This window comes from Chelon labrosus, assembly GCF_963514085.1.
Source record: "Chelon labrosus genome assembly, chromosome: 1".
NCBI lineage: Eukaryota > Metazoa > Chordata > Actinopteri > Mugiliformes > Mugilidae > Chelon > Chelon labrosus.
Genome location: NC_140337.1, coordinates 26,527,069 through 26,539,466, shown reverse-complemented (window position 1 = coordinate 26,539,466; position 12,398 = coordinate 26,527,069). Strand labels below are relative to the sequence as shown.

At 41.7% G+C, this 12,398-nt stretch overlaps 3 protein-coding genes across 5 annotated transcripts in view; 2 read left to right on the top strand and 1 right to left on the bottom strand.

Moving 5' to 3' along the window:
- LOC311505499 (tripartite motif-containing protein 16-like) overlaps positions 1-12,398 on the top strand; it is a 204,388-nt gene that overhangs the window by 160,415 nt on the left and 31,575 nt on the right. The gene's annotated exons all lie outside the window — the stretch shown is intronic.
- Positions 2,576-4,298, bottom strand: LOC311505415 (tripartite motif-containing protein 16-like; the record flags this gene model as incomplete). Its single annotated transcript, XM_084568975.1, has 1 exon — positions 2,576-4,298. Exon 1 carries the CDS (start codon positions 4,244-4,246, stop codon positions 2,576-2,578), a length of 1,671 nt encoding a protein of 556 aa, XP_084425101.1. The 5' UTR covers positions 4,247-4,298.
- LOC311508736 (uncharacterized protein) lies at positions 8,112-11,982 on the top strand. Of its 3 annotated transcripts, XM_084573671.1 has the most exons (4): positions 8,156-8,236; positions 10,430-10,485; positions 10,611-10,973; positions 11,076-11,982. In XM_084573671.1, exons 2-4 carry the CDS (start codon positions 10,437-10,439, stop codon positions 11,261-11,263), a joined length of 600 nt encoding a protein of 199 aa, XP_084429797.1. In that variant the 5' UTR covers positions 8,156-8,236; positions 10,430-10,436; the 3' UTR covers positions 11,264-11,982. The 3 variants fall into 3 exon arrangements, 2 of the variants coding, with proteins under 2 accessions (XP_084429797.1, XP_084429798.1); XM_084573672.1 differs by lacking the exon at positions 8,156-8,236 and having other exon boundaries at positions 10,426-10,485; XR_014699769.1 differs by lacking the exons at positions 10,430-10,485; positions 10,611-10,973; positions 11,076-11,982 and adding an exon at positions 8,393-10,275 and having other exon boundaries at positions 8,112-8,236.

Here is a 12,398-nt window from a genome sequence, read left to right as displayed (position 1 = left end):
TGTGTGCCACTTTTGGTGAAGTTTTTGTGTTTCCTGAAAAACTTGAAAAAATGAGTTAGGCGATTATTTTAACAGGGTGACGATTTATAAAGCACTTTAAAAATAACCACAGCTGAAACAAAGTGCTGTACATAGGAAATACAAAGTGTCTTCCAGGAACGGAGGACGTTATCATCGAACTCTACAGCGGTGTGTGTAGACAGCCAGAGAGTGAGATTGAAGACGCCAAAGAGGGACCATGGCCATGGCATGTTCCTCAAAGAGAAAATAGGGCAGATAACTGACACCAGCAGTAATCTAACAGAAACCACACAAACTTTCTATAGGGAAGAGAAATTATTCTCTAACATTCATAACCTTAACTATTGATCTGATCTAAGTGCTCCTCACTACAGAATACTAACGGTGTAAACAAGTGTAATAGGCAGTTTCGACGTCTGCGTTAAGTTGACGCAGAAGCTACAGAGACAGCCCAGACCCTACGTAGACCCTAGAGCAGTGAGATAAAGAGGAGCTCATGAGGTAGACACCATCGTGGACTCTGTTGGTTTGTGACCTGCATTGCTAAACTGTTTTTGTGATATAGAACAATATGGTAGTCACAAGCCAACAGACTCTAGGATCCTATCCCAGCTGTCATTGGCTGAGAGGCGGGGTACACCCTGGACAGGTCTCCAGTCTATATCAGGGCTAACACATAGAGACAGACAAAAACCACCCTAAAACCAATGAGGACATCCATAGTTACAACGAATATGCTGGTGGATCACAAGGCTACATATAGAGGTGGTAGAGTTTATAAAGAGTCAATCAGCTCCTTCATTTTACTGAGAAATCAGAGCTAAGAATCCACTCAAGGCTTTTAATTCAATTCAATTTTATTTATATAGTGTCAGTAACAATACAAATCGACTCAAGATACTTTACAAAACCCAGCCTGAAACCCCCAGAGCAAGCCTGAAGGCAACAGTGGCAAGGAAAAACTCCCTTTTAACAGAAAGAAACATTGAGCAGAACCCAGATCATATGGAGGGACCCATCTGACTAAGGCCAGCTGGGTAGAGACAGCTTAGATCTTCATGCTGAACATTTCATTCATTCATCTTCTGTAACCGTTTGTCCATGGTTTCCAGCCAACTAAGGTTGGAAAAGCCAACCTTTGGCTGTATTCCAGATGCCGAAGCTTGGAAGCTTGGAAAAGGCATACTTCATGTTCAAGTTGCAGTTCTATAATCAATCTGGGATTAAAGTGCAGACTCTCAGCTTAATTTGAGGATATTCACATACAAACTGGAGGAATTACAAGCCCAGTTTCACTGGAGCTCCTTTAAATACATCTTCTGACTTTGCAGCAACAATTTCCAAATCAAGTAACACACTGGGAGTTAATTCAGTCATTTTATCTGCTTAACTGATGAAGAAGTAATGAAGGAATATCTCACATCTGTCCATGAAAGGGCTTTTAAGTCCCTGCTGAAAATCAAGGACTATGTATAAAATGCTTATAATTCCAACACCTTTCCTCCACTTGAACAAAGCCCCTAACCACATGTGTGGCTGCTCATTGTTGTTGTGTGCAAATCATTTCATATGATGCACACAACAAATTATTTGTCAGGATGTTTTTCAAAGCTAACGCTGGTCTGAGAGTACAGTTCAGTCAGATGTCCCATAAATCATCATCAAGTCCACGTCTTCACCATATCTACTATCTTCAGTTTGCTGAGAACTAAACGTGTCCACCACCAAACTTCACCCACTTCATTTGGAGTCTTTTCAAGGTTTTAAGTCTCGTGGAATGAAACCTGTTTATCCACTGAGATCAAGAACTAAATCTGGGTTGTAAAAATCACGACGTGACAGAAAGTCTTCTCATTTCTCTGTGACTGAGCTGTTTCATTGAAGAGAGTTGACTGACTGACAAACGTTCTTCTGCTCTAAACATCAACTCTGTACTTTGTGGTGTTTCAGGAGGAAAACTGCCTCAGTTATACTCTCATATTAGCTCCACATTTTCTCCACGGCCTTTGTTTGAGATCCTGGAATAAAGACAGGAGACGGTCATTTCTTCATGTGTGACAAACAGCAGCTTTATTCGTCATGTGAAGCTTCAGTTTGTTCTCCCATTAAATCAGTAAAGTCTGATAAATGACTCTTGTTCAGTGATTTCATGATTCACAGATTCACTTCATCCACACAATCAGTTAGTTGGACTCAGAATATCAGCTATGTACAATCAAATAATGACTGATGTCCTGATTGATGATGATCATGATCACTACAGTTGACATGAGCTCGTCTGTTCATCCATTCGAATAACAACAACAACATGTGGTCTCCAAACCAATCAGTGGAGATGTAATTGTTGATTTCTTTCTTTCTAAAGTCAGGACTTGGACAAATGTCAGTTTAGTTGAATAAAAGTCATGGTGAGCAGTGAGAGCCTCCGTGGCTAAACAGACCAAGGAAGGAGCATCACCTAAACAAAGTTGAACATCAAGCGAACAACAACAAATGAAGTCGCCCGGAGACTAAAAGACACATTTTAACCAACGGTTTCTGAAATGAATTCTGTCTATTTGACTTTAATGAACTCAGCAGTGCCTTCACAACCAATGAAACCAAGTCCAGCATAGAGAGGCTGAGTGAATGTGGTCTGGACTCGGTGGAGGAGAGTCATGGTTTTAGAGACGCTGTAGAAAGACAGAATACCTGCTCTGTGATCCAGGTACACTCCTACTCTGGAGGAAACAGGACCTGAGACGTCGGTTCTGACTTTGTTGTAGTAAAATGTATAACCGTCTGTGGAACAATATAATGACCAAGATTTGTCACTGTTTCCAAACATAGTTTCATCTGAAAAATCTCTGCTGATATTCTTGTATGCGACTGCTACATAAACTCTTTCTCCTCTCCACTCCACCTCCCAGTAACAACGTCCACTCAGACTCTCTCTACTCAAGACCTGAGGATACAAACACAAGAACCTGTCTGGATGATAAGAATAATGATGACGAAGTACTCTTGTTACTTTTCTGTTCCCCTCAGATAATAACATTTTGACGTGTGCTGTGTTTGAATCCAGTGTGATTTTACGTGAATATTTCCAGAATTCATCTCTGGTCTTTGGCTCTGGTTGTGACAGTAAAACATCCACTTCAGTCACTGTCAGTGAGATGTTTGTCCATGTCTCTCTCAGAATGTCCTGTAGTTTCTCTCTGGTCTCTGTCACAGCTGCTTTCACATCATCAAAGTTCCTCAGAGGACGAATCTTGATGCTGAATGAGTGTGTAGACTCACTGGGTGGTGGCTGTGAGGGGTAGTTGTGTAGAAACTGGTTGTGGTCCTCTGTGTTTAAGAGCTGCTTCAGCTCGGAGCCTTTCCTCTCCAGCTCAGTCATCTCCTGCTCCAGCTTCTCCTGAAGATCTTTGACTCGACTCTTTTCAGTTTCCTGCTGGGATCTGACCAGCTGCGTCACATCAGAGCTTGTTTTCTGGATGAGACGGATCATCTCAGTGAAGATCTCCTGACTGTCCTCCACTGTTTTATCAGCAGAGCCATTGATGGCCTTCAGCTCCTGTCCAAGCAGCTCCACATCTTTCTTTCTCTCCTGGATTCCCTGCAGGATTTTTTGTAGCATCACCTCCGCCTCCTTCTGCTTCTCTCTCCTTTCTGCTGCAGCTGGGACTGTTTCATGGCCTTTATGTTCATCCATTGTGCAGAGATAACAGATAGTCTGCTGATCAGTACGACAGAAAATCTTCATCACCTCATCATGACGAGAGCAGATGTTCTCCTGGAGCTTCTTGGAGGGCTCCACCAGCTTGTGTTTCTTTAATGGAATTGCATCATAGTGAGGTTGGAGGTGTTTCTCACAGTAAGAGGCCGGACAATTGAAACAGGACTTGAAGGCTTTCAGCTTCCTCCCAGTACAGACATCACAGGCCACATCTTCAGGTCCAGCATAGCAGTGATCAGCTGGAGCAGCTTGGAGTCCAGTCTTCTTCAGCTGCTCCACTAACTCTGCTATGATAGTGCTTTTCTCCAGGACAGGCCTCGGTGTGAAAGTCTTCCTGCACTGAGGAGAGCTGTAGCTTCCCTTCTGGTCTTCTTCATCCCAGTGGCTTTTAATACAGTTCATGCAGTAGCTGTGTCCACAGGAAGTAGTCACAGGATCCTTCAGTAGATCCAGACAGATGGAACAAGAGAAGGGTTCTCTGTCCAGCTGAACTCCTTTCTGCTCCATTTCACCTCTCAGTGTAGATGACTGTGTGAGTTTCTGTTTGCTAGAAGTGAAACTAGTCTGAGCTCTGATCTGAACAACATGTGATTCTACAGTGAATGGAGCCTGTCAGCTCTCACACTTCACCACATGCTGGTTACATCCATCTTCAATGTAGAGATCTAAACGAGAGGGAACAAGGAAACATGAGGAAATATTATTGGAGCTGCTCCAAGAAGAGGGAGGAATTGTCAGACTTTGACTAATTCGAGGAAGAGGAGCAGACTACAAAACAAATCAGAATAAAATCCACATCATTTGTGGTCATAGACCCTACAGACATGTTACGGTTACACACTAATTCTACTGGAAGAGCTTTTAATGCTGATTAATTCAGTCTCCTTCAGCTTTTATTTTAGTCATTAGAAGTCTATTGGTCAGTCGACCGTTGATCCAAATTGAACATGAAAACAAAGTAACACTCAGTGATACTGAAGCTGCAGCTAAAATACTGAAGAAGATCATTACTGGAAGATCTGAAGACTTTAAGAAGACACTAGAGGTTAAATCCATGTTTTTTGATGGGTCAAGTCAGTTTTCAGGTTTTTGTCTCTTCTGCTTCTATAACGTCTTCTTTCAGACTGGTGGAAAGAAAACATTCAAACAACAGATTTAGATGTTTGTTTGAGCACACTAATGAAAACCAACTGTGTGGCTTCATGGTGACATCTTTGTTTCCCATTTAAGTGCAGCAGCCAATAATCCGTGTGCTTTACTACAAATACACAGCAGCTACTTTACTTCTGTGATCAATCCAAACAAATATAGATGGAAAATTACGTAGAAAGAACGTAAATTGCTCTTATTATCCTGACATTTATTAACCAACGCTGAACAACCACGAGTCCAGAGTCGAGAAGAGATGTTCCACGTTAACGTTGAGCGCTTAAGGCGCGAAGCTGAAAACGTTTGATCTGATCTGATTTCATGATCTGAATGAATGACCTACCATCAGTCAGGTAAAATATCTACAGTGAATACAAATGGTTAGAGCCTACTTACTTGTTTGTAGCTGCACTGAGGAACTGCTTCACGACGCAACATTAAAAATGTTTCAGATGTAAAAATGTTTCAGAGGAGGAAGTAACTGCAGGTTTGAACTTGGTTCAACGGTTGCATCAGAAATGTAAATTAGTGGCAAAAAAGGAGGGACTGTGGTTATTTCCTGTTCCACAGCCTGAAAGAGACATGTGGCTAAAAACAATCTCCATTTAAAACTGTCTTTCTTATGACCAATACTTGTTTGAAACCATCAAAGAACAAAAGAATGAAACTGGTTTCTGAAGATAATGTTGTGTACATGGAAACATATGAGGTCCTAAGAGTATAATCACAATTTCCGGAATGATTATTTTCTCTATAAACTGTAAACCAACTCTAAAGCTGTCCATAGGTTTATACAGTCACAGCCTTCCAGTATCAGGGATGACTACAAAGAGCTCCGTCAAAGCTCTCGTAGAATTCTCTTCTCCTACTGTTGAGGCCACATCAGTGGTTGAAGCTAGTCAGATAAAAAATTCCTGGGAGCACTTTAAATGCATCAGAAGCATGTTTACTTCCAGGAGGCTTTGAAGAAAACTCCATCCTCAAGGCCTTCTTCTTGGAGAACCTTAACCCATGAATATGTAGCAGACGGGATGCTTCCCTCTGTCTATTCAGGTCTGTTGCTGTGAGCTGTTGATTGGTCAGTCACCAACCAATTAGCTACTGAGTCACTATAAAAACAGGAAGTTGTTTTGTTTGCTAGGCTCTTCCCTGACTCTGAGCACATGCATCCCTTGTTCCAGGTTTCCTGACCTCCATGAGTGTTGCAGGTTTTCTATGCGAGTCCAGTCCTGTACAACTTCATTGTTCACAGACCACTACTGTTGACTGTGCTATTTCCTGCACGCTTCACCTCTCCTGAGACCAAATACTACCTATCAGAGTTGTTGGGGTCTACTTGCCATGCTGGAAGCTACACTGCGTGGCTGCTGACACATTTCCACACGCTGCTGCTTTGCCTTGTTGGATTGCCCCTTTTTGGTCTTTGCCTTTGTAAATACTTCCTTTTTGGCTTGGCCTTTTTGCTTTGGCTTTGCCGTCTCCGTTGTTTGTCCCTGCTTTGTCTTTTTACCTGATCTGCCTCTGGAATCCATTTGCCCGTAGATCTCTGAGCCTTTTAACTGCTTTTCCCCTTGGCGTACTTCACTTTAGGTGTATTTTATATTCAGAGACGTTTTGGGCATAGTTGTTGGTTTCAGTGAACCAGGCCAACTTTCTTGTCGAGCACTTTCTGCTTGGCTTGATAGTGTTCTCTGATAATTCTTTGTGTGGACTCCCACTCACTGTATTTCAGAAGCTGAGAGCCTAAAGTGGTGGTGGCTGGGTCTTTCTGTTGGTGGCATCTCTTTCACTGTGTGCCCCCCTGTTTGCTTGTTCATGTGTTTGGGGTGACCCTTCCCTGAGAAACCTCCTCTCCACCAGTAGGCATCAGCTCTGAACCAACTCTTAATGGATGAGTATGTGGCAGTTGGCTCTTTAACATTTTATATGCCAGAGCATCACACCGACCCACTGCTTCTGAACATTACCCTCACAACAGCTCAAAGTGGGGTGACAAAAGGCAGCACAGAAACGTGAATCGCAACCTCCATGTCCACCGTCTGTGTCCTCATTCATACAACACAAACCTTTAGACGTGACGGTGCCCTTGAACATCTCTCTGCCTCTGGCTACATGGAGCGTTTCAGCCTTGAGCCCTATTTTAAAAAGAACATAAAACACAAGAGCACCAGAGTCTGCCACTGAAGACTATAGCTAACAGCACAGGCTGTTCCTGTACTGAAGGTGAAATAGATGCTAACTAATGGGAATTTCACTCTCTCACAGTAAGGGAGGTGAGCCTAGATTTGTTATCCTGAACTCAATGAGAGGCACATGCTGTACTATTAGTTGAGAAAAGGTAAAAGGCAAATTCCTAATTTGACCCATAGCCACTGTCCAACTTTGTAGGTACTCTCGCTAACCCTGAAGAGTATCGCAGGTTACTCATTCTACACCATTATCATACTTGTATCTGGATTTTGTTCTTTTAACCTATTGATTGTTCTTATGTAGCCAAGAATGATAGTTTACCAAATACCCGGTTGGTTAATGAGCTGCCCAGATGTTACAAACTTCAATATACTGATGATTGACCGGTCTCATCTATGGACTACACATGTACATTTGTGCCCAGTAATCACACATCAAGAGAGACCCTGTGACCAAAGAGGGGGTGCTGGACCATGGACGTCCACAGTTAAAGTAATTCATTGATTAGTGAACTGTTACGGTTAAAATTCTTCTCTTTTTTGTCTCTCTTCACCTCTCTGATGCCTCGTTGACCATAAGTGGTCATCTCCAGATGTTCTGGAGAGGCTGCAGGGCAGAAAAAGTGTTATCGTATTGAAGACAACATGCAAACATAAGCAGCCTCCTTCCTGCAGAACTTACATTGAGGTTATTTTTTTGTTCTGTAGTTCTGCCTTGCTTTTGTTGTTCTTTGTCACATTTGAGGTTAGACACTTCTTTTTCACATCCCATCTTAATGTCTCTAAGTCATCTTAACACTTGTGAAACACAGACAAAGATGTGTTGAACCCCAAACTCATCTGAGTTTGTACACTCTCTTGAACTTTTTATGCCACACAATGAAGGACCACATCCTTTTCTGCAGCGACACACAGGAAGAGGAACTGAAATACTCTCTCTTTTGTTCCATCCTTCAGAGAGGTTAAGTTACATCACATGATCAGCATCGTTCAACATTGGTCCAGCTAACCGTAGGTCTCCTGTTAGCAAGCAGCTGCTTCCTCTTTAGTTCACAGTTTGCTGTTTGAGGAGCAAGACTGATGAGATACGACTCTGGTTAAAGAAGAACCCAAACAAACGGACTTAATATCACATCTCTTTCAGATTCAGAGAATGACAGTAAGTGTTTCCTCCTCTCTTTTTGTATCACACAGCAAACATGACTGCCAGTACGTTCTGGCCATGCTGCTCACTGGTTTGTTTAAACTGCAGACTGGACTCTCATCATTTGGTACCTTCAGAAATAAAAGCATTTGTTTGCTTCTCTGTTGTTAGGACGTTGAGGACAGTTGGTGAACCGTGGCAGCTCTTCAGTTGACTTTTACCAGTATTAGCTGGTGCCCTGTTTAGATTTGGTAAAGCGATTTTTTTTTTAATTCTTTCAGGTTTGTAATACTGTTTCATTGTTACATTTATTTCGTGCAAATTTACAATTTAGATGAAAGTGAATCAGATTCTCTTCTCTCTACTGTATCTGCTTGATACTCAGAGGTTGTTGTTGTTACCATCCTTAAGTCCCTCGATTTCCACCAAGAGGACGTAACACTGCCGTTGACTGTGACCGTCAGAATAGAGGAAGAGACACGAGCTAACACAGAAGTTTAATGTCTGTTTCTCTGTGAAGAACTTCAGAGTCGTTGTATGTCGACTGCTTGAGACAAGGTCTTTGTTTGTTGTGAAAAACAGAGGAAAACAGACTCAACCATAAATCTGAGTACAAACCACAACATCCGCAGTACACAATGTTCCCCCTTACAGTTTTTGCCAGTTGCTTTAACACTATAGACACTTGCTTAAACCAAAGTAACGTAACTTGAAGTTGTTGTTACTATACCTTAAACAAAGTGTAACCATACCTTAAACAAAAGCGCTGCTTTGCACTTTAGTTGAAATTCTGTAACACACTTGCCCCTTTCTGCAAGACACTTGCTGCTGCACACTACACACTATTTCCTACATAAGACAATTAGTTCAAAAATCTCAGGGTACCATTGGGAAAACACATCTATTCAAAATACAACACACATTGCTTTATTGAAAGCACTTCGACACACACAGGAAAACACTTACTTAGAAAACTGAACACCAATCAGCCAGATACAAAAAGACCTCAGTTAAACCATTTTGAGAACTTTGCAAGCATGGAGGCAGGGAGAGCTAGAGGCAGAGGAAGAGGAAGACAGAGAGAGAGAGGAGGACGTGGTCGAAGAGGCCATGCAAGGACCATTATTTCGGATGACATAAGAGCAACTTTGGTGGACCATGTCATAAACCATGGCCTGACTATGAGGGAAGCTGGGCAGAGAGTCCACCCTAATCTAAGCCGTTTCACAGTTTCATCCATAATGAGGACATTCTGACTGGAAAACAGGTATGTCTTCAACTCTCTACTCTACCCAGACTGTATCTAGAGTATTTACAGTACTGTACGATATGACGTTACCGTATCACATGTACTGTATTGCAGGGTGGCTAATGCTCCTTTTCGAACAAAAGTGGTAGTTTTGTGAAAAATGCCCTGATAATGTGTTGAGATGCTTCAGTACTGTGTATGGTAAATACAGTAAAATACAGTATATTCAGTACTGTAAAAAAGAAGCAAACAATAACAATTTGTGGTTGCATTTTTCTACAGAATGTCTAGAAGACCTAATGGGGGTGGACGCAAACAGACGGCAGGATCCGAAAGCCCATTTGTGCAGAATTGTGTTTTTCGGTGTTTACAGTAGTATATTGTTTGTTTTATTTTTGTTTTATTTTTGCTTTAACTAAATTTACTGTACTGTAAAATACACTACTGTGATGTAATGATTTTGAGTATTTCACTTTTTGGTTGTTGTGAAAACTTTCCGTCTGTGGAACTGAATAAAAACAGTGAAAACAAAAGACTGCTGTGTTTTATATAAAGCAGACTAGTGTGTTGCTGCTGATCTGACAGTGTATTCATATGATGCAAGTGGGTATCATTTTGTCATCAGAGTGACATTTTGACAAAGGATTATTAGGTTTTGATAGCAGAGTTTCAATTTGACATAGATGTGAATGTTTTATTTCCCAGTGTTGTGTCTGTTTTGCTTGTGTGAAGAGTTTTGGAACACCGAGCCAAGTTTTGCAAAACGTGTTGAAGCAACGGACAAAAACTGTAACAGTGGAGTGGTGTGAGGTGAATCTTGTGGTTTCTCTTTAGTGTATCACATGAAAGTGGCGCCACCTTGTGACAAGATAGAGCAGTGGATAGTCCTTGTTGTATCTGCAGAGAGTGACCTTTGACCTCATGTGTTCATGACTCTTCACCTCTGTCTCCTCTCACAGGGAGAAGATGATCTGCAGGATCCTGCTGCTCATCATCCTCAACTCATGTGTCTGTGGTCAGTTTAGAAATTGACTTGATGAAGTCCAAATCAATTGTCAGTCTTCAATGATGGAGTTGAAAGACTCCCATGTTCCAGTTCTCAGTGTGTCTGCTCCTCTCTTTCTCTCTCTGTCTCCTCAGCAGCAACATTTGAAGTGAATGTGACACAGAGCTCCCATCAGGCAGAGGAGAACCACGACATCACCCTGGAGTGGACCTTCACCACCAAACCTGACATGTCTTTCACTTCACTTGACATCCTCTGTTACATGATAACTGATAAGAAAGTCTCTGTCCTGTATCGTCTCCATGAAGGTGTTGAGGCGTCAGAGTCTCAGGATGAACAGTTTTCAGGACGAGTCCAGGGAGACAAAGACGTCCTCAGAGAAGGACGAATCAGACTTCATGTGTCCAGACTCAGGACTGATGACTCTGGTCTGTACCAGTGTGACGTGAACACAGATTATGGCTTCAGATCTGGCAGATGTGGACTCAACGTCACTGGTAAGTTGATAAAGTAGAAGTTACTAGAAGTCCTTTTTAAAGATGCTGACTGATTTTTGAGACATGAAAAATCAACTAATTTCTTGATGTTCTTTCCAGCAGCTGCTGATCAGCCTCAAACTCAGAGTCCAACGTTGAGTCCAGGACCAGAGACTGGAGGAAGAAGGAGACTAAATGATGGACTAACAACAGTAGCAGCCTTAACAGGGGCAGCATTAGCTCTACTGTCTGTCTGTCTTTTGGTTTGTTATCAGAAACCAAGAAAAGAGGAAAACCACAAAAATGTGTAAAACCTAAGACACAAAACCATCAGACTCCAAGACTCTTCTCCTCCAACGTCACTTACTTATTTATGTTTTTCATTGTTAAATAATGTTCCTGTTACTCTGAATCAGAGTTTAAATGATTTATTTCAGCATTAATAACTGATGCCAGTGTAAATGATTCTTCTAAAGTCTCTTTAGATTTAGTCCAAAGACTCTAAACTGTTACCACCTCCACCACTTCTGATGTTACTCGTCATGTTTCTCTAAAGCTCCATCCAGATGTTTTCATTAGTCTGCTCCTCTTCTTTGTGTGTTGCATCGTTTAATAACTGTGTCCATTTACAGTGTTGTTGTTCAGTGTTCTTGATCTAGTCGTGTTAGTAGAGAGAATTAACTGGGACACAGTTCATGTTTCATGTTCAAACCTGCAGGAATAGAGGAAGAAAACTAAAGCAGAGCTGGATACACTCTGAACTGTACGTTCTTCTTTCTTATCAGCTTTGATCACTGGCATAATCTACTGTATGTAGCACTAGTAGAGGACTTTGTTGGAATTCTAAGCTTCATCTTGGTGTCTACAGTCATTCATGTAAATGTATAATCCATTGATGCTCTGTGGATGATGAACTAGTTTTTGGTGCAGTGTCTTTTTGTATAAGCTTTCAGGAAACAACAAGTCTTGTAATAAAGCATTAATAAAGCATCTTCTCCTGCTTCTTCTTGCCTCTCCAACAAATACATGACAGCTCCACTGATGACATCCATGTGATCAGACCAGTGTTAGTCTTCCCGGTTCATGTAAATGTCAGCCAGCAAACAAGACCACAAGAGGGCGCCTTCATCCTGCTAACCAGGGATGTAGTGGAGGTTAAAGCTCCTCAACTCACTTTGTCCACAGTTTGACTTCATCACATGTTATCAGGGAGATCAAACCACATTTAGAAGATGTGAAATGATCTGGTGCGTTCAAGTCCCGTGGGATAAAACACCACTTTTATGAATCCACTCATGTCCATATGTGTTTGGACACTGTTTCTGTTGTTTTACCTGTTGATCAGAACATATTCAAGTTACAGTTCTATAATTAATCTGGGATTAAAGTGCAGACTCTCAGCTTTAATTTGAGGATATTCACATACAAACTGGAGGAATTACAAGC

What these genes read in the sequence shown, in the direction of transcription:
- LOC311508736 (XM_084573671.1), top strand. Translation starts at nt 10,437, where the DNA reads ATGATCTGCAGGATCCTGCTGCTCATCATCCTCAACTCATGTGTCTGT. An exon ending in CCTCAACTCATGTGTCTGTG is followed by an intron (nt 10,486 to 10,610) that starts GTCAGTTTAGAA and finishes CTGTCTCCTCAG; the next exon opens with CAGCAACATTTGAAGTGAAT. An exon ending in ATGTGGACTCAACGTCACTG is followed by an intron (nt 10,974 to 11,075) that starts GTAAGTTGATAA and finishes TCTTTCCAGCAG; the next exon opens with CTGCTGATCAGCCTCAAACT.